The sequence below is a fragment of the Rattus rattus genome, chromosome X (genome assembly GCF_011064425.1).
Source record: "Rattus rattus isolate New Zealand chromosome X, Rrattus_CSIRO_v1, whole genome shotgun sequence".
NCBI classification, from domain to species: domain Eukaryota; kingdom Metazoa; phylum Chordata; class Mammalia; order Rodentia; family Muridae; genus Rattus; species Rattus rattus.
Window position 1 is genome coordinate 59,317,105 of NC_046172.1, and position 26,394 is coordinate 59,343,498.

At 39.9% G+C, this 26,394-nt stretch overlaps 1 protein-coding gene across 1 annotated transcript in view; it reads left to right on the forward strand.

Moving 5' to 3' along the window:
- The first annotated feature begins 326 nt into the window (after positions 1–326).
- Snx12 (sorting nexin 12) overlaps positions 327–26,394 on the forward strand; it is a 114,469-nt gene continuing 88,401 nt past the window's right edge. Inside the window, 5 exon segments of the mRNA XM_032890487.1 lie at positions 327–395; positions 397–489; positions 6,478–6,573; positions 7,523–7,647; positions 8,171–8,261. Of these exon segments, the coding sequence (XP_032746378.1) occupies positions 327–395; positions 397–489; positions 6,478–6,573; positions 7,523–7,647; positions 8,171–8,261 (474 nt within the window).

Below are 26,394 nucleotides of genomic sequence, written 5' to 3' on the forward strand. Positions count from 1 at the left end.
GGAACACATATTGAGGAGGATGCGTGTAGTGCTTTCTCAAAGCACTAGTAGTGATTGAGATGCAGGTTCCGGGCAGCTACCAGTACCACCCGGAAGTCTGAATGACGCTTTCAAAGCATAGTACAAGCCCTAGTCAGCATGGCGGCTATTCAGAGGAAGGGCCTGAGACTCTGGCAGTGTGTGCGTGCGCGCGGCATGCGCGTGCGCGCGTCGTCGCCGACTGGGGTTGGCTGGTTATTTTTGCAAGCTGGAGGGGCCGTGCGCGCTCTTGCCTCAGGCCTCTGTCCCACAGCCCATTCGCAGGTACAGGTCTCTTCTTTGGAAAGATGTCAGACAGGGCAGTGGCTGACACTCGGAGCCTTAACTTGAAGCCCCAGGACCTGACTGACGCTTACGGGGCCGCCTAGTAACTTCCTGGAGATAGACATCTTTAATCCACAAGTGGGCGTGGGCCGCGCGCGCTTCACCACCTATGAGGTTCGCATGCGGGTGAGTCACGGGGTGAGGGAGACAGCTGAGGGAGGACGAAGCGGGAGGGGAGGGGGCATGGGGACTACTAACGGCGGACAAGCATGGAGGGGGTCATGTGAGGGTTAGGGCTTGAAAGGTTTGGGGAGAAGGCTGCAGACTCAGTTGTGGCCTGAGGGTACAGAAAACTCCAGAGGGGACTTTGGGCGGGGATGAAGGAAAACAAGAACTCACGAGGAAGAAGTGAGGCATGGCTGGACAGGGTGTGGAAGATGGACAAAGATTAGTGAGGAATTCAAGTAGACTGGAACATGATTGACAGAAGACGAAAGGGGAGGGTGGAAGAAGGCTGGGGGATGGAAAGCCAAGGCGATGTATCGCTGGGTCCTATAACTAAACTAGGTTATGGGAAGCCATTCTAAAGGTGGGGGAGGGAGGAGGGCTCAGCTTCTTCCTAATGAGATCTTTCTGGGATGATGGAGTTAAAGCAAAATCTTTAGTTAAAGGAAAGAATAACGGAAAGGGAGACAGTGGGCTTATGGGAGCAGTAGAAAAAGCAATTTTGAGACCGAATGCTTTTCTGACTTGTGTAAGATTTACATCTGAAAGAGAGAAATGTTTTATGCCAAGTTTCTTAGGTACCACAAAGTCATGTCTCATGTGAAACCTGGCCCTGCAATGGGATTGGTGTCTTGTCAGTTGCTGCTCCCATCCTCTACTGATCCTTTAGATTTGAAGTATCCAGAATGTTTACTTCAGGTTTTATTGACTCTCCCTTGGGTTTTTTGAAAAAGGTCATTTGCCTTTTCTGTCCCTTGTCTGTAGTTACTTTAATACATGACATTTCAGAACAGCTCCAGGAATGGCTTCTTCCAGTTTGTATTCCAGGGGACTTTATCTCTTAGTCCACAGTGCAAGGATGAAAGGTGCAGATAGAGTACATGGTTCACAGGTATTTTTTGCCCAGTTGAAATGGTACAGATTAAACAATTTATGGACCTTTTTCTTCTTTTTCTTTTTCTTTTTTTTTTCTTTTCATTGTGTTTTCTTCTCAGGTTAGAGATCCAGAATATTCGTTGTGAACAACATCCCTTTTGAATAGCATTGAAGATCTAAGAATCATATGATGTTCTCCTTTTTTTTAGATGAACTGAATAAGAATGTTCTACCTGTATCTGATCATCTTTTATTTTTTTTTTCTTTTTTTTTTTTTCCGGAGTTGGGGACTGAACCCAGGGGCTTGCCCTTGCTAGGGCAAGTGCTTCTACCACTGAGCTAAATCCCCCAACCCCAGTATCTGATCATCTTATGGAGGAATGGCATCCTCTCAATTGAGAGGGGGCAGAACGGATAGCAGCACGAGGCAACACTTGTTTTATGGAGACTAGACTATTTGAAATGTTCTCTTTGGAGAAGGATGGGATTTACATTCTTCAGACTGATAAAAGGTGTTAATAGAGGAGGGCGTAATTACTCAAGGGAACCTAAGTATAACTTGTTCAGTGTAAAGAGTGCTTTTAGTGTTCTAGACACTTTGTCTAGGTGCATAAGTATCTTATATATTGGTAAGGAAATAGTTCTTTAGGAATTCTAATAACAACAGAGACAATTCAACACGTCCTGTATATGGGCCAGGCACCAAACTAGGTTTTAGTTTCTTTTCTTTTTTAAAATTGCTTTTTTTTTTATACCAGGTTTCTCTGTATAGCTCTGGCTGTCCTGGAACTTGTTTTGTAGACTGGGTTGGCCTCAAAATCAGAGATCCACCTGCCTCTGCCTCCCAAGGGCTGGGATTAAAGGCATGTGTCTCTTTGTCCATCTAGGTTTTAGTTCTGTATTCCTTTTTTTAAAAAACAAATCAGGAAAGCATGAAGTTTACCTAATTTCCCCCAAGTACATGTAACGTACAAGACAGGGCTGTATCTGAAACCAACTCTGACTCCAAAGTCCATGTTTTTTCCATGACTTTGTTAAACCTTAGTTGCAAAACTTAGTATGCAAAAGATACACTGAGACTTTTGTTTTAAGACAGGGTAATAGCTGTAAACACTGTAATAGCTCTGACTGATTTGGAACTCACTTGTAGAGTAGGGCTGTCCTAGAATTCAAAGAGATCCACCTGTCTCTGCTTCCTGCTTAGCTGACTAAAGGCGTGTGCCACCACTGACTGGCTTACCCTCAGTCCCTTCCTCAGTTCCAGTTATATTATATTGATAGAGTTCATGGTGCCTCTTTATTCTGTGGGTTTGAGTCGATTTGAGGCTTTTGCTGTTTTATTTTTAGGAAAATACTAAAATCATTGTTATTTGTATTTATTTTTTCTGGTTCCGGAGATTTAATTCAGGCTTCATACATGCTGAGCACGTACTTTTCCATTGATCCTACCCCTTCAGCTCCCTTTAATAAATATTGATGAAGCTAACTCTCTTTAATTTTATTCAGGAATGGATCCTGCCTGCCTGACAAGTCTGGAGAGGTTCAATGGTGGCCTCACATCATTGTACATATGGACATTTCAATGTGGACTTGAATTTTGTGTTTTCTTTCTCCTTTCACTTTGTTTTCACTAATTATATTTCTAATGTTTTGGGGAACATAGTATCTCTAGTGAACACTAGTGCAAATGTACAGTCCTATGATTCTAAATGTCTTTTTTCTCTTAGGGGATTCTGATGCATTTTTCTATAATGGATTAATTTTAAACAGTTAATAACAGTTAATACATGCACATATTACAAAACTCAGTCAGTATACTGTAAAAAGTCTTCAAATGGCATTACCAGAGACTTTCAAGGAAGTTTCCAGTTTCTTTTTAAAATTAAAAACTTAAAAAAAGATTCATTTATCTTATGTGTATTTAGAGTTTTGTTCAAACACGTGTTTGTATCATGTACATCCCGAAACTGGAGTTACAAATAGTGGTGAGCTGCCACGTGGGTGCTGGGAATTGAACTGTGGTCCTCTGTAAGAACAAGTGCTCTTAAACACTGAGCCATCTCTCTAGTCCCTTTAAATTGTTTAAAAATTACATTTGTATTTATTTTGTGTCCTGAGGAAGGTTTAGCACATGTCAGAGGAGAACTTGAAGGGCTTGGTTCTTTCCTACCATGTGGGTCCTTGGGATCAAACATAGGTCATCAGACTTAGATGCAGGCACTTTTACTTGCCCATTTTTCCAAGCAGCCCCCAGTTTCTTACTTTTCTTTTGTTCTTTTCTAAGTTTCATGTAGCCTTGGTTGTCCTGAAACTCACTGTGTAGCTGAGAATGAGTTTCAATTACTGCTTCTCCTATTTATACTTCTCAAGTGCTGGCATTACAGGTCTTTGCCATCATGCTTGGTTACTTGTTTATTCCTTTTAAATGCTTTTGTGCTTTGAGAATTTCATATAATGTATTTTGACCATATTCACACTTACATTACCCCCTAATTCCTTCCTGATCCATCTCCACCTCCCTATCTCTTCAACTCTGAGTCTTCTTTAAAAACAAAACAAAACAAAATCATTCAGTCTGATTTGTGTTACTCATATACTTCTGGTATGGGACCCTCCACTGCAACATTGTGGACCTACAGTAGACCACACCCTAAAGAAAGCACGATTCTTTCTCTCCCATTTTATTTTAAAGAATTGTTTAGATGACAAAATGTTATTTATAACAGACTTTTTGCAACCAATGATATTTCTTGGACCTTGAAGATTTTGGGTAAAGTTAGATACTCCTTTCTTGCCAAGAGGCAGTTGTGTAGAGAAGAGGTTGTTTCTTTTTTTAGTTACCCATTGTTTTGAATTGGCTGGGAAGAAATATGGTCTACATTAATAGATGTATTTGACCATTTTCATTTAGAATTTGTAGACAGAAATTAATTTGGGCTTTTAATTTGTTATAAGGTCTTCTTACCACCAGAGCCTGCGGAGTCTTCTTAGTGATTAAGATGTAGGAATGATTATGTTACAGAAAACTAACCTATATAATGACTCTTCATTCTGCATTTTTAGGTAAAGGGGTAACTAGATATATAGGGTTTCTATTTAGTAATTGAGTATTGATAACTTACATTTTGGGAGAAGTAAAAGTTGTCATGGTTGTTGTTTTTTTTAAAAGACAGTGTCTCAACTATATTGTTCTGGCTGGTCTAGAACTCTGTGTAGTGGCTTGGCCTCAAACTCACAAAGTTCTGCCCACTTCTGCCTTCCTTGTTCTGGGATTAAAGGGATCCATCACCTCACACAGTCAGGTGGTTGATCTTAAGATCATAATAGATCATGTAGACAAGAAACAAGATGCATAGAATAGCATGAAGAAAACCTAGTGATGTGATACTTCATAAACTGTAGAGGGGAAAGGATGTGAAGTTCAAGGTCATCTTCTGCTGTATAACAAAACCCTTAGAAATGGGAATGTGGCTGTATTTCTATTGGTAAATACTAACCTAGCATGTATAAAGCTCTAGGCTTTGACTCCCAGTACTTCATGAACTGGGTGTGACGGTACATTCCTGTAATTTCCCAAGGAGGCAGGAAGACAAAAATTCAAAGTTATTTTCAGCTACATAGAGAGTTTGAAGCCAGCTTAGGATAGAAACAAGGTCTCAAGACAATGTCAGAAGGTATCAGAGGGGAGGTATATCACAATGTACCCAGTTGCTTTTATCAGGAAAGATTTTCTGAATGAAGTTTGAATTGAGGTAGGACATATAGCGGATGTATAGAATAGAGAAGAAAAGGTTGGAATAGGAAGGCAAAGGTAGGATGTCTTGGAGGTCTAGAGAATGATCCAAAATAGCCATGCTACTGATTTTGAATGAGCAAGTTTCAGTATATAGCAAGCCAGAGTAAAATAATAAATAGCAAGGGACAGACAGCAAAACATCAAGCCAGGCACTCAACATATCCAGTAGACATTGCCTGGGGAAGCACCTTTAAGGCAGCCAGCTGGAGTTCCCCATACAGATAGAGCAGAATGTTCCTTCAGATGAGGCTTCCAAGGAAAAGAACAAAAAGGAACAACAGAAAGGTAACATCAAGTCAGGTGTCCATCACATCCAGTAGAAACCAACTAGGGATGTTAGTTGGAGTTCCTGACTGAGCTTCTCATGGCTGGACTTTAGCTTTTCTTTCCCACTGCAGGCATTATTATATCAGGATGAACTGACATTGGAAATGATTTACTTTCTAGTTTTCAAAGACTGTTTTTACTGTTGGTGCTTTGTTATTCTTTTACTTCCAGATCACAGAGAGGAAGGGGTAGCACAACCCTAGACAGGGGGCCTGCGTGGGTCTGAAGTAGGGATGGGAAACCAATCTGAGCTCAAATAATGATTTACCAGTATAATGCACATTATAACATGACTGTGAGTTTTCCCTATAACATAAGTTTTAAGTAGCAAAAGATTTTATTTGTGTGTTTGTGGGGTGGAACCAAGAGCTTTGAGCATGCTAGGTAAGTGCTCTACTACTGAGCCACCCTTCAGCCCTAGCAAGGGACTTATCTCCAGTTGTGATACAATTGGGTATGGTAAGGGTTAATATTCACCTGGTAGTGTTTTGGCAGAGTTTTAGGTATATAGTCTATAGTAGCAAATTTTCTGGGGTTGGGGGTTTAGCTTGGTGGTAGAGCACTTGCCTAGCAAGCGCAAGGCCCTGGGTTCGGTCCTCAGCTCCCCCCCCCCCAAAAAAAAGTATGCAGCAAATTTTCTTTTTTGTTGGAAGTCAAACCCAAGTGTTCACACAGAATAGGGAAATCCTCTGCCACTGAGACATATCCTCAGTCCCATAGGTTCTGACGGGTGATCCCCACAGGTTGAACAGGACTTACTGCCTGTTTTCAGTTTGGTTGTTTTTTACTTTTGAGATAGGGTCTTACCATGTAGGCCCAGCTGATCTGGAATTCCCTATGTGGCTTAAGTTGGCCCCACCCTGACTACTGATCCTCCTGACTCAGCCTCCCAAAGTGTTAAAATTAAATACCACAGCACCTGGCTTCTTGTCATTCTTTTTTCCCTGTAGACAAACCTCCCCATCTTCAAACTGAAAGAATCCTGTGTACGGCGACGCTATAGTGACTTTGAGTGGCTGAAAAATGAGCTGGAGCGAGATAGTAAGGTACAGCTCATCTCCTTATTAGTACCATTGGAGGGGGATCTATATAGGCTTGAGTATAAGATCACAGCCTGGAAAAGTCTTGAATTGGGGAATAAGGGTGAACACATTCTTATGGACTCATTCCCAATATATTGGTTCTGGGGGCATACTCTTTGAAACTTGAAAGTTTAGGACTTCTTATTTATAAAATTGTGTGTGTGTGTGTGTGTGTGTGTGTGTGTGTGTGTGTGTGTGTGTGTTATATGGTGTGAAGATGTGCCATTCAGGTCAGAGGAGCAGTTTATGTGTCCTGCTCTATCTTTTTGCCTCACACCTTTTAGACAGGGTTTCTCACGGAATTTGGAACTGGGCCAGTGATCTCCAGTGTTTCTCCTGTCTCTGCTTTCCACCCCCAGCTGGTCATATATTCAGGTCCTCATGCTTGTGCAGGCAGTGCTCTTACCAGATGAGCCCTCTTCTTAGCCCCATGAACAATATTTTTGACCACTTGTTTTTTTTGCTTGTAAGTTGGTAAACACCTCACCTATAAGTGCAAAAATGTATTAAGGAAAGCTAAATGTTTGGATGGTGCAGGATTATTAAGGAAAGTGAAGAGTATTTGAAGTTTATTTCCTTTCTCTTGAGATGGTAACTCTGTCCTTCCACAGAAATCAAGTTGGGTTCATATGAGCCATCCTTACTGTTCTAAGGTCTTAGCTGGACCTGGGGCTTTGTGGATCCCAAACATAAAAGAATTGAGAAATACATTTCCTTAGCAGGTGAAGGCAGGAGGACCAGAAGTTCAGGGTCACCCTTGGCTACACAGACAGTTTGAGACCACCATGCAGCCATAGGAAGGGAGGGAGGGGCAAAGGGAAGGAGGGAGGGAGGGAGAGTGAGAGCACATTTTACCATCTCATTCGCTTTCTTCTTTCTTGCCCTTTCCAACTGGGCTGCTATTTGACTGCAGATCGTAGTACCACCACTGCCTGGGAAAGCTTTGAAGCGGCAGCTCCCTTTCCGAGGAGATGAAGGGATCTTTGAGGAATCTTTCATTGAAGAAAGGAGGCAAGGCCTCGAACAGTTTATTAACAAGTAAGCCAAATTCTTGGCTGCTCTGCTTTTGCCATTATAAAATGTTTCTTTCCCACCCTCTCCCTATTTTTCTCTCCCTTCCCCTTCCTCCTTCATTCCATACTTTGCTCTTCCCTTTTTTGCTGGGCATTGAATCCATGGCCTCGTATATGCTAGGCAAGCACTCTACCTCTAAACTATTATACTCTCAGCCCCTCATGATCTTATATTTTTTGTCTACTTTGTCCTTTTGTAATAGGTAATATGATATAGTGGGCAAACTGAAGATAGTAAAACTCTATTCCTGTAATAAATTCAGATCCTGAATGCCAAGGCCTGAGAGTGTAATGCATGTTAACCCTTTTAATTAGGAATTTCCCTGTCTTGTCCTTCTGTTCTATTTCCCTTCTTTATTACAGTTTAGGTCATGCCCTACTGTTGTCCTCTAGAGACTCAAACCTTCCTCCCCTCTTCACATTCCTATTCCCCTGCCAAATCTCTCTGATCTCAGATTTTACTGATAACCACTCTGGTCTCTTTATAGAATTGCTGGGCACCCGTTGGCTCAGAATGAACGCTGTCTACACATGTTCCTGCAGGAGGAGGCAATTGATAGGAACTACGTCCCTGGGAAGGTGCGCCAGTAGGAGTCCCTCTCACCACTTGCCCTCTACTTTTCCTGCTGAAATGACATTGGTTTTTACACTAAGCCTCTCTCTCTTTTTGATCTGAAGTTGGCTACCAATCTCCTGGCTTGATAGATCTTCTTGCATTGTGCCTCTTGGTACCAGACTACACCGTGTGGGTGCTCTGCTATTAACTCTGCTCTGAAGAGAGGTGGGAAACCACAGGTAGATGTTCTTTGCTTGGGGTTGGGGTGGGGGAGGGATTGGACTAGAAGGCAATTTCTTGGGCATTTTACCTATACCAGAAGGCTACCTTGGGGGGAGGGGTTTTGTGCTGGTGAGGCACCGGGATATATTACTGATGCTGCAAGTCTAGGGCCTTTTTCTTATTCTTAGGTTTAACCAGGAACACTGAACAGGAAGAATCCCTGCTTTTCCTACCTGCATGAAAACTTTTCTTTTGGGGGAAGGTGGTAGAAACCCAAAATTCAATTTTTTCTAAGAGTACTCCCAGTTTTCTCAGCAGTTTTTTGGTTTGTTTGTTTATCCATCCCCTTGTTGCTTTTCATGGCAGCAACCCTAGAGTTTAAGTGGTCCTAGAGTTTAAGCGGTCCGATGTGTGGAGCAGGATATACAGGTTTTCTGGGCCCATCATCACAGTTACTGCAAAGTCAAAAAGCCATCGGGTAGTAGGGGGCTCCTATTGCTTAGCCCCTATCCCTTTATAGCTCCCTAGTCTGGTTGGCTATATTTTTCTCACTCACTAATGAGTCAGTATGGGCCAGCAGTGCTCCTTCCTTAAGCCCTTGTTTCTTTATGGGTTAGCTTTGTGGGTTTTAAGGGATAAGAACAACTTATCACTGCCAGGTGACTTTCTGAATGGCGGGAGGGGTTCGTGCTTTAGGTTCCTCTTGGTGGTAAGGAAGAACATCACGTCCTCCTTCCATTCCTCCTTTCCCCATGCCATTTAGTGCTGCCCCAAGGGCAGAAGCACACACACCAGAGTTTCTCATTTCCCCTAAGCACTTTTGAGCTGTTGAATGGGGCTCAGGAGCAAGAGTTGTCTGCTGCCTTCCCCAGCTTGGACACAGGGTTATTGAACACAGGGTTATTGCCTGTTCTTGTTTCCTGTGGAACTTCAGTGTTGTCCCCAGAAATTGAAATAGGCTAGCAGCTAGGTATAGATTTCCCAAATCTTAGGGGCTAAAACAGCTTCTTGAGGCTGGCAAGTGTCCTGTCCTCTGTTGTTATTTGGGAGGTGCTGGTTTGTTTGCTGGGACCTGCTGTCTGTCCAGGTGGTGGGAAGAGAGCAAGTTAACTCCCAGGTGCAAGTTGGGACTCTTGGCTTAGACTCCCTGTCACGGAAGGATTTGTGTTTTCTCTGTAGGTCCTTGGGGGAAAGGATTGCTGATTCTGGTGTGACCCTGGTCAGAGAGATCAGGATTAGATTTTGACAGGTGACTTGGAGCCCATCTCAGTGTTGAAGATCCTTGAGGTAGATTAGCTCTCCTATTGCTAAGCCCATGCTGGTAGCTGAGTGGTCCCTTTCCCACCTCGCCAGTGTCGGTGTCCTTGCTGCCTTTTGATTTGTATCCTCTGCTACAGTTTTTTTTAAAGATCTCTTCTTTCATTGTGCTCAAGTGCTGAGAGTCTGAGGTCCCAGTTCTTCTGGTATATATCCTGACTTGGGTCTTTTATTCAGCAAATTGTTCATTCTTCTGTCAGACAATGTCATATTCAATTCTGTTCATATTAAACCACTGTGAAGCAAGCCTCCGTTTTCCTCCTTAAGTTGTAAATGTATTATTTCCTAGTGCTGAGTACATGCTGGGTATTGTGTAGAACTCATACAACATGGCCATTGTCCTGGGGTGATGAGTAAGCTTTGCATTTGTATTACAGTACAGAAGAGCAGAGTCTAGACTGCTTGTAGAAGTTTACCTATGCTTTCTTGTAACTTGCAACTGACTTTGTCACATAGATAATAATGCATCTCCTTCCAGGAAGTAGCCATATAACACCTGTGATTTAGGTCAGTTTAGCCTATTTGATTTTTATGTTTGTGGAGTTTTGTTAATTTGAATGTATTTATATTACCTGTGTTTATATATGCATATGTAATGTTACATAAACATATACATATGGGCCCATCCTTTGATACACCCACATATCATCAACAATTTCTTTCATTGACCTTTTATCTCATTTGATGATGCTTCATTATGTTGTTTTTCAAAAAGAGTTGATGCAGACAGAAAGGTGGGTGAAATCCTGAGAACTTCTGATGGGTGTTTTCATCTGACTAATATGGTTGTGTATGGGGTAGGATCCATGAAGGGTTGGAATGAGGGAGGTAGGAATCTTGTCATTTGGTAAATTAAAGATAGTTTTAAAGCTGGACATGATAGCACTTGTGTGTAACCCCAGGAGGATCAGGAGTTTAAGGCCAGCCTTCGTTACATGGTTAATTCCAGGTCAACCTGATCAATATGGGACCTCGACCTCTCAGAAAACCTACTTTTAATTTAATTTAAAATGGAACAATGGTATAGAAAAATAACATGTTCAAAAGATGAGGGCATTATAGAGACTTAAGAGTGATACTTGGTTTTAAATAGAAGAGTCAGCTGCATGAAAGAAGTTAAAGGATTTTTAAAGATCATTAGAGAATGAGGTGAGTGAAGCTGTCTGAGGGACCAGGAAGACTAGGTGTTTCTTTGAGATAAAGGAAAGGAGTGATCAAAAGACAGCCTTTGTGTGCAGCAGTATTACCGAAGGAACTGGAGAATAACTAGAAGAATTGGCTATAAAATAAAGTACCATCCATATTTTAGATAGACAGTATTCAGCTAGCTTAGGTGTAAGGTAGTCAGAGTACAAGTAAAATGAGTGAGTACAATGTATTTCTATGCAGAAATTTAAGAGCTATACAGGACAAAAATGAGAGAAAAAGAGGGCCAGGCAGATCTGGTTAATTATTCCCCCCTCTCCCTTATTATTTTATTTGAGACAAGATTTCACTTTGTAGCCCATGCTGGCCTGGAACTTGCCCAGGGTAGCCTCCAACTTATGATTGTCCTGTGTGCCTTTTGTGTGTTATGATTATACAGGTGATTTCCTTTATTTATTAACTTTAATATCCACCAAGTTCAGTTTCCTCTTTTTTGAGGAAAATTGGCCATTTTAAACAGCCTTTACGTCCTGTAAGAACTTTAAACCTAAGTCCTCTTACTTGTCTATACTGAGGCAAGGCATAATTTTTTTTAAGGAATTCAAGTTTATACACATATTTTAGTGCTTGCTATTAATGACTCCCCCTGCCCCTTTTCCCCATAGCTCAGAACGATTCAACCTTATATTGGGTTCTAGGAGACAGAGGCTAACAGATTTTACACAAAACTAGACCTAAAAGAAGTCTACATCTTAACATTCCAAAGATGCCTTCCCTACCCTTTGACCTATTGGAGATGAGTTGTTGATCTAGTAAAGGTGGGAGGGGTGAACAACAGGCTTCGAAGGGGTTTTTGTATGGTATATCACCTAGGCCAGACACTTCTCTGTTGACATACTTGCTGTAATAATTTAAACAAAATCACCTGCTGTGGAAATTCACATCAGCTGCTCACTGAAATGAATGTTTCTTCACGTCCTTGAGGGCTGTTGAGTCATTCCTGGTAGTCTCTTAGACACAATAAACATTCTAATTTCCCCTTATTTGGTTTTTAACCCTTTTTATAATTCTGAAGTTTCTCCAAAGTCTTCACATGGGCCTAAGCCAGGGGGTTTGAAACTAAGTACTACTTTAATGATAGCCTAAAGGTTAGGTGCTTCTTACCCCAATTATAAATCATCAGTAATTAAGCTTTTTCTTTGAGATGGGTCAGGTAGCTGAGGCTGCTCGAGTTTGCTATGTAGTTGAGTATGTATCTCCTGATTCTACTCAAATGCTGGCTTTACATGCTTGTGCTACTATGCCTGGCTTTTTATTTGTTTATTTTTAGGCGGGGTCTTACCCTGTACCTCAAGATGGCCTAGAACTCTAGAACTTACTATTTACCTAGGGTAGCCTAAAACTCATGGGTGATCCTCCTCATGGGTGATTCAGTCTTCTGAATGTTGGGATTGTAGGAATAAGTCACCATGCCCAACCTCAAGATAACTTTTGATTTATAAACTCTTAAGAATAATTTAGTTTGTGGTTTTCTGCTTCTCCCTTTGTGACCACCCACCACCCATCATTTATCTTTTCTTTTTTGCCTTGCTTATGCACAACATGTTGCCTTCTTAATTTTATTTTTTGATTTATTTTTCTTTCCTTCTCTCATGTGGAGTGTGTGTGTGTGTGTGTGTGTGTGTGTGTGTGTGTGTGTGTTTTTTTCTGTCTATATATTTTTTGTCTGTGGCTTTTTCTGATATTCATATAAAACATACAAATAGGAGTAATTATCAATATCCCAAAAGAATTCTTTTAACCCTTTAGGGACTCTTTTAAATAAGTGGTTTTTATGATAGCTTTATTTGTCTGTTTTTGATGGTCTCACTCTAACCCCGACTAGCTTCAATTCATTATGTAGCCCAGGCTGTTGAGTATCCTCTGGCTTAGCCTATTGAGTGATGCCATTTACTGGTGTATGCCAACATATCTTTCTCTTCTTTTCCAGTGGTTTCAAATGTTTGTATGTAGATCATAAATTCCTTTACCTGGAAAAACTGAAGTTAAAGGGTTAAGATCGTTAACAGGAACTGTCAGCTAGACATAGATAAAAAATCAGAAGAGGGCTAGAGAGATGGCATCTCCAGTAGATCTGATGCCCTTTTCTGACCTCCATGGGCACCAGGCATGCCTGTGGTGCATGTATTTGTAGGCGAGTTTTCACATAAAAGAAAATAAATCTTTAGGCTGGAGAGATGGCTAAGTAGTAAGAGCACTGGCTGCTCTTCCAGAGGACCCTGGTTTAATTCCAGCACCCATTTTTAGCTCACAACCATCTGTAACCCCAGTCCCAGAGATCCCATCTCCTCTTTTGGCCTCCGTTGTCACTGCATTCACATGGGGTGCAGTATACTCACAAAGGCAAACAGAAACACAGTATAAATCTTTTTTAAATTCTAAAGAAACCATAGCTCTTAACAAAGGAATACATTTGTAGAATTATAAAAGATTTTTCTTTACTCATTCCTATTCCCATTCTCTCAAACTGATGACTATTACCTGGTGTATCCTAGAACTCCCCTTCCTCTCCCTCTGACTTCATTCATTTACTCACACATATGTAGATAGTTTAAAAATACAACATTGGTTTTCTACTATGTAAATTAATTTAAATATATTATGCAATGTATTACATATTTCTTTTTGCACTAATATGTGGACATTTACCTCATTTAGAAAATGAAAAGAAAAATAATGGTATAGCATTCAATAGTATAGTTTTATTATAATTTAACAATTCACCTATTGATGGAAAGTTGCCGCTAATCAGTCACTGTTATAAACACTGCGTTTGATCTTATTCCTGTGTGTAAGTATTTCTGTGTGATAGAGAGCAGTAATCGCTGAGTCAAAGAGTGTGGATAGTTTGTTACTTTGATAGCTACAGCTAAATTACTGTTTTCTCCCTCCCTTTTTGTGTATCCCTAGCTAGCCTGGAGCTCACTGAGATCCACCTACTTCCCAAGTGCTTGGTTTAAAGGTGTGGGCCACAAAGCTGGGCTAAATTATTTTCTTTAAGAGTATAGTTTAGACCCCAAATTATATGAAATAACTGTTTCTCCTCAAATGAGGAAATTCATGTTTCCCCACAAAAAGTTTTCCCTGCTAGTGGTACAAACTAAAATAATCTACAGTTATCAAAATTATTTTTAAATGTTATTTTCAATAATTCTAATTTGCATTTCCTGATGCATTTAGTTGTAATAATACCAACTGTTAGGAATTTTACAAGTTTCCCCACACATTTAATTTTGGTCATGCTAGAAGTATTATCTTTCCGTCAGTTAGTTAAGGCTCCTAACTACTCTAACAAATTTAGCCATCATTCTTAAGTTAATGGCCCTGAATATTTCTATTTTCCTATTAGCCTTTGGGGGTGGGAGTGGACTGCGAAGTTCATTAGTCCATTGGTAATGCAGCCTTGTATAAGGTACTTTCAAGACCAGTTTCATCTTAGATTAGCACTACTTGAAGCCAAGCCCATAGCAACTCCCATGGATCCACATGGAAATATAACTTGCTTCTTGGGCCCCTGACAAATCAACAAACAAAGTCTTGGACTTCTTTTGTTATTTTTTCTTAGATCTAAACCTTAAATTCTAGGAAGGGTCCAAATAAGGATTGGGGGGTGTGGGGGACTGAGAACAATATGTTGATTTAAATTAGTAGCCAAGATCCCACTCCTCTGGTTGGTGTGTGTAGACCAAAAATAAATAATCCTATCGTTTGTATGCTGTGGAAAGCACATTCCCTCACCTCATTTGTCTCTTAATGGAGGGATAAGCCACAGGAAGCAGCTGGTATGGAAAACCAATGGGACCACTGTGGTGCTGCTTTTAAAAGTGAAGGCCTACCTGGCACCTATAGCTGAATTAGTAACTGCCTGCTCCTGCCTAAACACACTCCACAGATTGACATTTCACATGTGTTTCAGAGTTATAGCCCATTATGACACAGTTGACTCAGGTTATAGGTTTTATGGCTGTTAGAGGAAGTCCTCTTAAGCTGTACATCTTCCATCAAGGCCAGCTTGGAGCTCCCCCTTTGATTTGGTTGCTGAGGTCCTGGGTCTAAGCAATGGAGTGTTTTCTGGAATGTTTGACCTTCCTTGCTGCAACGTCACCACAGGATTCACGGCGGAAGCAGGAAAGGTCACAAAAGCTGAGAGTGAAGATCTGTGTATAAGTCCATTGGAAGAACAGATGTCTGACCTAGAAAGTTTGTCCATTCCTGTGTTACCATTTCAGCCAGTCATCTGTCATCTGTTTTATTCTCTGTACCTTTCTATACATACCAATTTACCATAGGAAATCCATCGTGTTATGTTTTTTTCTACAAATTACCATTCATTGTTTTGGAAATGCTTTACTTACTAGATTTATTAAATGTGATACAGTATATACAATATGCCATAGTATGACTATAAGTTTATTTCTCTGTTCTCTTATTGATAAATTACTGAATTGAATAATTTTATTATTTTACAAACAATAGTGGTAGGACGATTCTTGATTTTAGCTCTGTTGTTTTCTGATCACATGACTCCATTGAAAAATAACTTTTCAAAAATCAAGAATTAGAAAGGTAAATTTGACATTTATTTTGCAAGCTATATTGATATCTACCCTAGTAAGAGAAAATTGAGTCTCATATCTGTTTCTGCTTTTAATATTTTATCTATTTTCATTGAAATATATTACATATATTGTTGTTACAAAAATATGTATACAGGTATGCATATATATGATATTTACTATTCTAACTTTTTTTGAAATGGGGTCATACTATATAGCTCTGGCTGGCCTGGCACTTACTGTATGGATCAGGATGGCCTCAGACTCGTGGTAATTCTGTAGTCAGCCTTCCAAGTGCTGAGATTACAGGCTTGTATCACTATACTTGTTTTTTGTTGCTTTTTTTTAAATAGGTTCTTATTATATGGCCCTATGTGGTTGCAACTCAACTGTGTAGATCAGGCTGGGCTTCCTGCCTCTGCCTTCCAGGTGCTAGAATTACATATATGAATGCTGTGCCTGGCCTAACCATTTTAAAGTATACAGTTAAATGTCATTAAATACATCTGTATTGTGCAATCATTACCACCATACATCTCAATACATTTTTCATCTTTCTACTTCAAACTCAGTAACTCTTCCATTACCCCTAGTAGCTATCATCCTTTCTGCTTCTTTGAATTTGACAATCACAAGTATCTCATATAAGTGGAATATTTCTTGCATTTTTGTTATTACATGTTTATTTCTATGTATGTGCACTTGTAAGTGCTATGTAACACATGTGTTGGGGTTAGAGGGAAACTTGCAGGAATCAGTTCTCCTACCATATAGGTCTTGTAATTAAACTCAGGTTGTCAGGGTTGGTGGCAAGTACCTTTACATGCTGAGCCATCTCACTTGCTTTTATTTGTCTTTTTGTGACTGGCTTCTTTTACCTTAGCATAAAATCAAGTGTCATCAGTGTTGTAGCACATGTCAGAATGCCTTTCCTTTTAACTGCTAGAGAATTTTCCATTCATTTCCTGTTCCATTTTGTTAGTTCATTTACTGGGAATACTTGAGGTTTTTCCATTTAATTAAAAAATTTTAATTATGTTTTTGTTTAGGATATGTGTGTATACATGCATGTGCATGCTACTGTTTGTGTATATAGGTTAGAGGACAACTTGGGGAAGTTGTTTCTCTGGAAATGGCTTCTGGGGATTAAACTCAGATTGTCAGGCTTGGCAACAAGCACCTTTAACCTGCTAAGCCATCTCGCCAGCCCCCATTTTAAAAATTTTATGCATGTGTCATGTGTATGTTTGTAGGGAGTGGGCAGAGAACAACCTTAGGTGTCATTCTCAGGAACGTCATTCCTCCACCTTTTAAAAATGCTCAATAAATAAATATATTTCCTTGAGATTTCTGCCTAACCTGTTTGTTTGAAAAGTGATAAACATAAAAATAACTAAAATAAAAAACAAATCATAACACAATGCAGGCTGCTCTCAGAGTTTCCCATTGGTTTACTAAGCACATATAGCTACTTGACTGAACTGTGGACTTACAGTCTCTAAATGACTTCCCCTGTCAAAAATATCACCCTTAAAGTTAAGATAAACATTTTAGATCATAAAGACATGTGTCTCCAGAAGGTGCTTAAGTTTTATTTGGCAAATCAAGAGTTTTTTCAATAAATTCAAAAAGGGACTCTGGTAAATCAAGACTGGTAGGACTTCTTTTACTTATAGTCAGCCTCTACTGTTAGAGTTTCTACTTCAAATGTTAGATTCTTAGCTTTGTTCAACTTTAACATAATTCACCCATACTTTCAGGCTTTCTATCATTTTGTAGTAAACCCGGGTTAATGGAACCCTCAGAAACCTCAGGTATTATTCCTGCTTTCCACACTCACGATCAAGGGATTCTTCACAAAATTCATATATATATATCAGTCAGTCATTACCTTGAGGCTGCATCCCTCTCTTCCCTCATTTTTTTCTAATTTTTGAAATTATAATTACATAATTTCTCCCTTTCCTCTCCTTCCTCATATATGTCCATTTTTTTGCTCTCTAGAAATTCATGGCCTTTTTCTCATTAATAGTGGGTATGTATGTGTATAAACATATATTCCTAAATACATAAATACAACCAGCTTAGTCTATATCACTTGTGTGTATGTTTTCAGTACTGACCTTGGTACTGGGCAACCAATTGTTCTTCCTTGGGGAAGACTGTTTATTCTGCTCCCAGAATTCCTTAGTTGCCTGTAGTTTGTGTAGGGTTGAGATTTCATGGTTTCCCCTCCACCTCCACTTTATAGGTGTAGCGTCTGCCATTACTAGGAGGTACAATCTCGTAGCAAACCCCCTGATACTCTTTCTGGCTTTTAAAATCTTTCCTCCTCTGTTGTCTGCAGTGCTCCTTGAGCATTAAGTGCCAGAAGTGTTTTGTAGATATATACATTAGGACTGGGCTCCACAACTGTATTTTGATTGGATGTGGTTTTTTGTAGTGGTCTCTATTGTAAAGAGAGATTTCCTTGATGAGTGATATATATCTGCCCTCTCCTTTTGAGATACGGTTTCTCATTTGCCTGGAGGTTGGCTGGCCAGCAGGGTCCATGGATCCTCCTGTTTCCAGCTCCCCAGCACTGGTATTACAAGTGTGCACCACCATGCTTGACTTTTTATGTGGGTCCTCATGCTTACAAGGAAATTAAGTAATTTACTGACTGAACTATCTTTCCAGACTTTTCCCCCTCATTTTGGGGCTATTGTGACTCAACTACAAGGAGATAGGTAAAACAATTGATGAAAAAATATTTTTTTTTGGAACTGGGGGCCGAACCCAGGGCCTTGCCCTTGCTAGGCAAGCGCTCTCCCGCTGAGCTAAATCTCGGACCCTGAAAAAATATTTTTATCCAGGGTTTTTTGTACCCCAATGTGACCTTCACTATGTAGTCACCTCCCAAGTACTAGGGTTCATGGTACCTGCCAGCACACCTGATTTATGCATTCTTGGGTATTAAACCTGTCATCACACTCACTTTATGCTTATAGAAGCATTCTACTAACTGAACTATATCCCTAATCCCAAGGAAAAGTCTTTAAAAGCTTACTTTGAGGTAGAATCTTACTATGTAGCCCTGGTGTCTCAGAAATCACCATGGAGACTACGAGGGCCTTGAATTCACAGAAATGTGTTGGCCTGTGCCTCCGTAGTGCTGGAATTAGAAGTGTGTGCTACCACACATGACTAAAACCTTTTTATTTTATTTATTTTTAACTTTTAAAAAAGATTTATTTATTTTATGTATGTGAGTATAGTGTTGTTCTCTTCAGACACACCAGAAGAGGGTAATTCCCATTACAGATGGTTGTAAGTCGTCATATGGTTTCTAGGAATTGAACTCATGACCTCTAGAAAAGCAGTCCGTGCTCTTAATTGCTGAACCATCTCTCCAGCACCCGACTAAAAACTTTTTAATATAGTATTTGTATTTATTCCTTGAGAACTTCATATATGTATGGAATGTATTTTGATCATAGCTACCATTCACTCCCCCTTCTAGTTCATCCTGGATCTCCCTCCAAATTCACCTTCCAAGTCCTTATCCTCTTTTTGAAAAATAACCCATGGAGTCCAGTGAATGCTGCTCATATATGTATGGGTGTCGGGCCATCCACTAGAGCATGGGGAACCTGCTGCAGGCACTCTTTCTGAAAAAAAAAAAAAGACTCCCTACCTCACCTCCTACCCCAAAGTCTACTCAACTCCTCAGGTTGGGATAGGACTTCGTGAGCCCCTCCCCAACCCATGCTGGAATGGTGACTGTCTTGATCATGTGCAGGTCCTACAGGCAGCCAAATCTGCTGTGAGCTTATGTGTGCAATGGCCTTGCCATGACCAGAAGACACTGACTCATAGGAGTCTTTCTTTCTTTTTTTTTTTTTTTTTTTTTTTTCTATTTTTTGAGCTGGGGACCGAACCCAGGGCCTTTTTGCTTGGGCAAGCGCTCTACCACTGAGCTAAATCCCCAGCCCCATAGGAGTCTTTCTTAATTTCTGTCTCTTACAGTCTCTCAACTTCCTCTTTCCAGTGTTTCCCGAGGTGTGTGCGTGAGTGTGTGTGAGCACTCCATAGTCACTTATTCTCTATACTTCACGACCTGTTGTGAGTGTCTGTATAAACTTGCTGTCCAAAGGAGATTTTGATGATGGCTGAGAGCTACAGTAATCTATAGGTATAAAGATAAGGCTTTAGAAGGCAGTATAATACTATGTGTATTTAGCAAAATAGTAGCTTTCCCCCTCGGGCTTATGACCTCCCCAGCTATTCCTTCTTGCTTAGGTTTTATAGTATAGGCTTGAATTTATTCCCGTGGAGAAAGCCTTGGATCCAGTTAGCTTGAGGACTGTTTTGTAGTACTGTGGATCAAATATTTATGCAACACAAGGTTGTTCTGAGTGGGTTTTTAGTTTTATACTTAATTTTTTGATAATTTTAAAAGTGTCTATAATATAATCTGGCCACTTTTACTTTCCCACTAAGCTTTATTTTTTAAACTGTTCAGAATTGGGTTTTGTAAATGATATGTTGATATGCCATAATGTCTTTCTAACTAGGTAATTAATTTCCCCAACACATTCCCCAGTGACTTGAAATGCCACCAATAACATTTACTGAATCTTCGTATACACCTGAGTCTATTTCTGAATCATTGATTTTGTTTTGCTGGTACAGTTCTTATTTCAACATCATACTTTTCAAATGACTACTTTAGGTTTGTTACTTTTTCTATGACATTGAGTCTTGTGTGCTGACTAGGGTCATCTCGAAGTTGTGTGTTCAAATGATCCTCCTGCCTTACCCTTCCAGATCCTGGGACTACAAACATGCACCTCCATGTCCAGCTTGTTAAGGATTTTGGATTGTGGCCACTGTTCCTCTGTTTTTCAAACATTTGTTTAATAATTTTTAGAAACAGCCAAACATTTGATAAGAAATCTTACTGTTTTATAAAGATTATATTGAATTGTCACCTTAATGTTGAGAAAGTAGCTGTCTTTACAGTATAGAGTTTTCCTGACCACAGGGCTGTAGTAGACTTCTGTTTAATCAGTACTTGTAAATGATGCATCTCTCTTTTCATTTAAGCTTTTGTCTTTTCTAATATCATGTTTATTTATCTGTCTTTCTCATCTGTAAACTTTCTTGGATCTTTAGTTTCATTTATGTATTTAGAATGTCTGGCATAGAATAGATTATTCGGTGTATGATCGATGAACATTTTACACTATAGCAATTGTTCCAGAATTTGATTAAAAACTGTAGACTGACCCACCTAGAAAAATGCACAAATACACACAAAGTTTTAAAGAAAACTTAAAGGGAAAGATTAGACACTCTACTTGATGTCTATATAATCTGTATTATATAGAGATGCTGTATAATAATGGTTGAATACATTTTTTTGTGGGACTTGAGGGAAAGATTTAATACTTTAACCACAGGCTGCCAAGCAAAGCTTTATAGTGACAGCTATTCTTTTGGACCTGAGAATGAGGGAGTGCATAGGAGTGTCTTGGATTTTAAAGGGCAGAAGGAGAGTGTTTTACAGACTGCTCCACCATCTGAAAGCCTGTTTATTCTACAAGATTTTTGGATCATTTCTATTTTTGTTGACTTTCTTAAGTCCCTTTGGGCCTTCTACCTTCCCCACCTTTCCCACCTTTCCCCGCTGCCAATCAGCACCCACTGTTGCATCCCTTGCCGGGTATTTGCATTGGTTTTTTTCCTGGGAAGCTGATTGCATTGTAGATAAGTTTCTGTACCCCAAATTTCCTCCTAAATTCTTTCTACTTGCTTATTTTAGCTGAAAGCTGGTCTCTATCACTGTGATAAAATACCATGAACAAAAGCAACTTGAGTAGGAAAGTGTTTGTTTCATCTCTTCCTGAAGGGAAGCCAGGGAAGGAACTCAATGCAGGAACCGAAAGAGACCTTGGAGGAACTACTGCTCACTGGCTTGCTCCCCATGGTTAGCCTGCTTTTTCTTATAACTCAGAATCACCTGTCCCGGTATGGCACTACCTGGGCTAGGCCTTCCCACATCAATCACTAATTAAGAAAATGTCCCATAGACTTGCCTATAGGCCAGTTTGGTGGGAACACTTTCTCAATTGAGGTTTTCCTCAGATTTCTAGGTTTGTGTGGCGTTGATAAAAGCCAACCAGCACTGCTGGCTTCTCCCAAAGAGTTATACTTTACCTATTGCTATGACGCTTTTCCGATAGGGGGTCTCACTAGGTTGCCTTAACTGATCTCTGATCTCAAACTTGTGAGCTCAATCCTCCTGCCTCAGTCTTCCAAGTAGCCAGGAATACAGGTGTGTGGCACAAGAGTAATGTATAAAACTTGGTTCTTTTCTAATACACATTTAGGTGGTTTTCAGCATTTTAGTTTATAAACAATACCACATTGAGCATCCCAATAAATGGTATGTTTTTGTTATGTAAATGTGCTTATAGGATAGTCTTGTGGAATTTGAACACTTGGATCAAATGCATGAACATTTAAAATTGATAAATAGCCATGAGATGGGAGATAAAAGAGGGTGGGGGAAAAGGATGATTAGAATATAGTATATAAATGTATGGAAATTGTTAAAGAACAATATTAATAAAATTATTTGATAACTACTGCCAATTTTTATCTAAATGTTTGTTTTAATATATGTTATTGTCAAACATACATGACTGCCCATTTTCTTACACCTTCTTACCAATACTGGAGCTTTATTAATTTGGGTAAGTTTTGTTTCACTTTCTTCCTCTCTTTCCCTTCCTCTCTTTTTCTTTCCTTCCTTTTTTTAAAAGATAGGATTTCATGCAGTTCATGCTGGCCTCTAACTCATTATGGCTAGCCAAAGCTAGCCTTCATCCTCCTGCCTCCATCTTCCAAATACAGATTACTGAAATGTACCGTGGTAGAGCCTTAGATTAGTATTTAAGTTTCCTTTTTAAAGATTTAGTCATTTTATGTGTGTGAATCTTTTACTTGCATGTATGTCTGTGGGCCACGTGTGTTCCTGGTGGCTGTGTAGGTCAGAAGAGGGCATTGGATCCCCTGTAACTGTGGCTATGGACTGTTATGATCTACTTCTGCCATGTAGGAACCTGGTTGGTTCTTTGCAAGAACAAGTGCTTTAGAGCACTGAACTAACTCTCTAATCACCTTGTACTAGTGTTTTTAAACAGTTGTATGTCATTTCATTGTGAGGATGTAATATAAATTTTATCTTGATGGATATTTAGTTTGCTTTCAGTTTGTTGATCCTGTGATATGCGTTCTATTTAAACATTTTTTAGATTTATTTAATTATTCAGGTGCTTGTGTTTAGGGATTTGTACATATGTGTGCAGGTGCCCAAGGAGGCCAGAGTAGGATGTTGGATCCCCTGGAACGGGAGTTGCAAACAGTCGTGAACTGCCTGATATGGGTGCTGGGAATTAAATTCAGATCCTCTTCGAGGGCAGCATGTATTCTTTTTTTTTTTTTTTTCTTTTTTCAGCTGGGGACGAACCCAGGGCCTTTACCACTGAGCTAAATCCCCAACCCCAGCAGCATGTATTCTTAACCATTGAGCTATCTCTCAAGCCACACATACTTCTTTGTCACTATTATATTGCTGTGAAGAGACACCATGGCCAAGGCAACTTATGAAATAAAGCATTTCATTGGGTCGAACTAATAGATTCAGAGGTTGAGTCCATTACCATCATGGTGGGAAGCATGGCAGCGTGCAGGCAGGTGCTGGGGAAGGAGCTGAGAGCTATATCCTGATCTACAGGCAGAGGGTGGGAGGGGAAGAGAAAGGACATGGAGGAGGGAGGGAGGGAGACAGACAGAGGTGGGGGGGGTGGAGAGGGAGAGAGAGGGAGGAGAGGGAGAGAGAGAGCGAGGGCACACCTAGACCTGTTATGGACTTTTGAAACCCCAAGGTCCACCCTCAGTGAAACAGTTCCTTCTGTAAGGCCACACTTACTTACTCCAACAAAGCTAGACGTAATCCCTCTCAAACAGTTCTGCTCCCTTGTGACTAAGCATTCAAATATATGAGCCTATAAGGGCCATTCTTATTCAAACCACTATGCATCTTTGTGTATTTATTTATTTTTTTTATTTTTTTTTTCAGAGCTGGGGACAGAACCCAGGGCCTTGCGCTCAAGGCAAGCGCTCTACTATTGAGCTAAATCCCCAACCCCTGTGCATTTATTTTTTAGAATCAGATGTGTTACCTATTAATATATTCACTAACCAGAATTTCATTTCTTAAAAATCTATATCTTATAAGGAACAGTATTTTTTTAAACAATACTTCTTTTGTTAACTGTAGTATTTTTCACATTCTTTGGTCATTTTATCAAGTTTCTCCCTTCTATTGCTGAATATTTTCGCACTGTATGAGTATGTTACAGTTTATTTGTTCTCTTATTAGTGGAAATGTGGCTTAAATTGGATTCTAGGTTTCTTATGAATGAAGCAATAATGAACAGTCTAGTATATTTTTTAACTTCAACTTGCTTTGTAACTGAGAATGATCTTTTTTAAAATATAGTATGCATATTCATGCATGCTCACAAAACACATATATCATAGAACATATATATAGAAGTCAGAGGACAACTTTTTTTCCCCAGAGCTGAGGACTGAACCCAGGGCCTTGTGCTTGCTAGGCAAGCGCTCCACCACTAAGCTAAATCCCCAACCCTCTAGAGGACAACTTTTTAGGGGTCAGTTCCACACTGTTGAGACAGGGCCTTTTGCGGTTTGTGTCATTGCCAAGCATGCACCAGGCTTGTTGGCCCATGAGCTTCTGTCTAATTTTCCTGTCTCTGCCTCCCATCCTGCTTTAGGAGTACTGGGACTACAAATGCATCATGGCATCCAGCTTTTTATGGGCTCCAGGGATGGAACTTAAGTCTTCAGGTTCTTGTCTGTCCCAAGTGCTATCACCAGTGAGCCATTTCCTTGGCCACCAAGATGATTTTAAACTTCAGTTCTCATTCTGCTGGGATTACAGGCATATTCTGCCACATCCGGTTCATGAGGTCCTGGAGACTGAATCCAGGGCCTTGTACGTGGCAGGCAAGAACTCTAACTGAGCCAAATTCCAAGGCCCTTACAAGTCTTATTGTAAACATACATGTGAGGCCCTAGGTTTGATACCTAACATTACAAAATATTTCAACGATTTGTAAGAATTTTAAAAACATTTTCTGGTCTTAAGTTCTTTGTCAGATTTATGTTTTGCAGATATTTTTCCACCTCTGTTCTTGCCTATTTGTTTCCTTTTTTCCTCTTTAATTCTCTTTTTGCTTCCTTCTTTCCTTTCTTCCTTCTGTCATTTCTTCCATCCTCCCAGCTTTCTTTCTTTTTTTGAGACAGAGTTTCATTTTGTAATTTCAGCTGATCTGGAACTCACTATGTAGACCAGGCTGGCCCTAGATTCATAGAAATCTGCCCATCTGTGTCTTCCAAGTGCTAGGATTAAAGTCTTTCAAACTATTCATCTTCTTAATGGTGTTTTTTCCTGATCTGGGCTTTAAATTTGGTAAAGTCTATTTTTGATATGGTATAGATCAAAGCTTGTATTTTTCTATTTGAAAATCAGTTTGTTCCAGAACTTTATTTAAAAGGAATCCCTACATTCTATCCAAGTTTGCTTTTTAAAAGTCAAATGACTATACGTTTCTTTCTCTGTGCTTCATTCTGGCTGATGACCTATTTGCCTGTCAGATTCTATAGACTTACAGTGTTAAGGTCAGGGCTGTAGGTGTCAGGAGTACAGGCCCTCTAAATGTCATTTTTCAAGATTAGCTTCAACATTGGGTGGTTCTTTTCTTTTTTAAAAATGTTTTTATTTTTATGTGGCTGTGTGGCTATGCGAGTATATGCCATGTGTATGCTGCCTGACATGGGTTCTAGGACTTGAATTCAGGTCCTCTGGAAGAGCAGGAAGCACTAGCAACCACTCAGCAAGCTTTCTACCTGTAGTCCTTTGCATTTCTGTATATGTATAGTTTGGTTTGTTGAGACATAGTCTCACAATGTAGCCAAGGCGTCATCAGGAATTCACTATGTAGCATAGACTGGCTTTAATTTTGTTTTTAGATTTATTTGCTTTAAAGCCATGCCTGGTATCACATGCCCTTAATCCCAGCACTCCAGAGGCAGAGGCAGGTGATTCTCAAGGTCATCCTGGTCTCCAGAGCCAGTTCCAGAACAGCCAAGGCTACATGGAGAATCAGTCTCTTGAGAAAAATAGGTTTTATGTATATGAGTATTTTGTCTGCATGTATGAATGTGCAGCATATCTGTTCCTGGTGCCTAAAGAAATCAGAATTCTCTAGACCTGGAGTTATATAGATGGTTGTGAACCACCATATGGATGCTGCGAAGTAAGCCCAGGTGTTTGGCAAGAACAAGGGCTTTTAACCACTGAAACATCTTTCCAGCACTTCAGATAATTCTACTGTCCCATTTTGGGTGGCCTTGATACTTGACATCCCTTTCTGTTTGATTGATTTCCTCTACCTATTCATCTCTTCTCAGTACTAAGCATCTAAACATCTGTGCTTATTCTGATGACTCTGTTCTGTTCGTACATCAGTTCATTGATATCTCACTTTGAAGATTGTCATCTAGAACATAATGTACTCTGAGTACCTTTTCTAATCAGCAGAGAGGAGTGGGCTAATGACTTTGTTCTAGACCCTATGCTATTGCTCATGAATACAAAGATCACCCCTCCTTCTCTGCCACATCAGAAGCTCTGTGGACTTAGGTTGAGCCTATAGTTAGTTGAAGTTTCTAAGACTTTAACTCTGCTATGTTTATACATCCAGTACTTGAACATCTG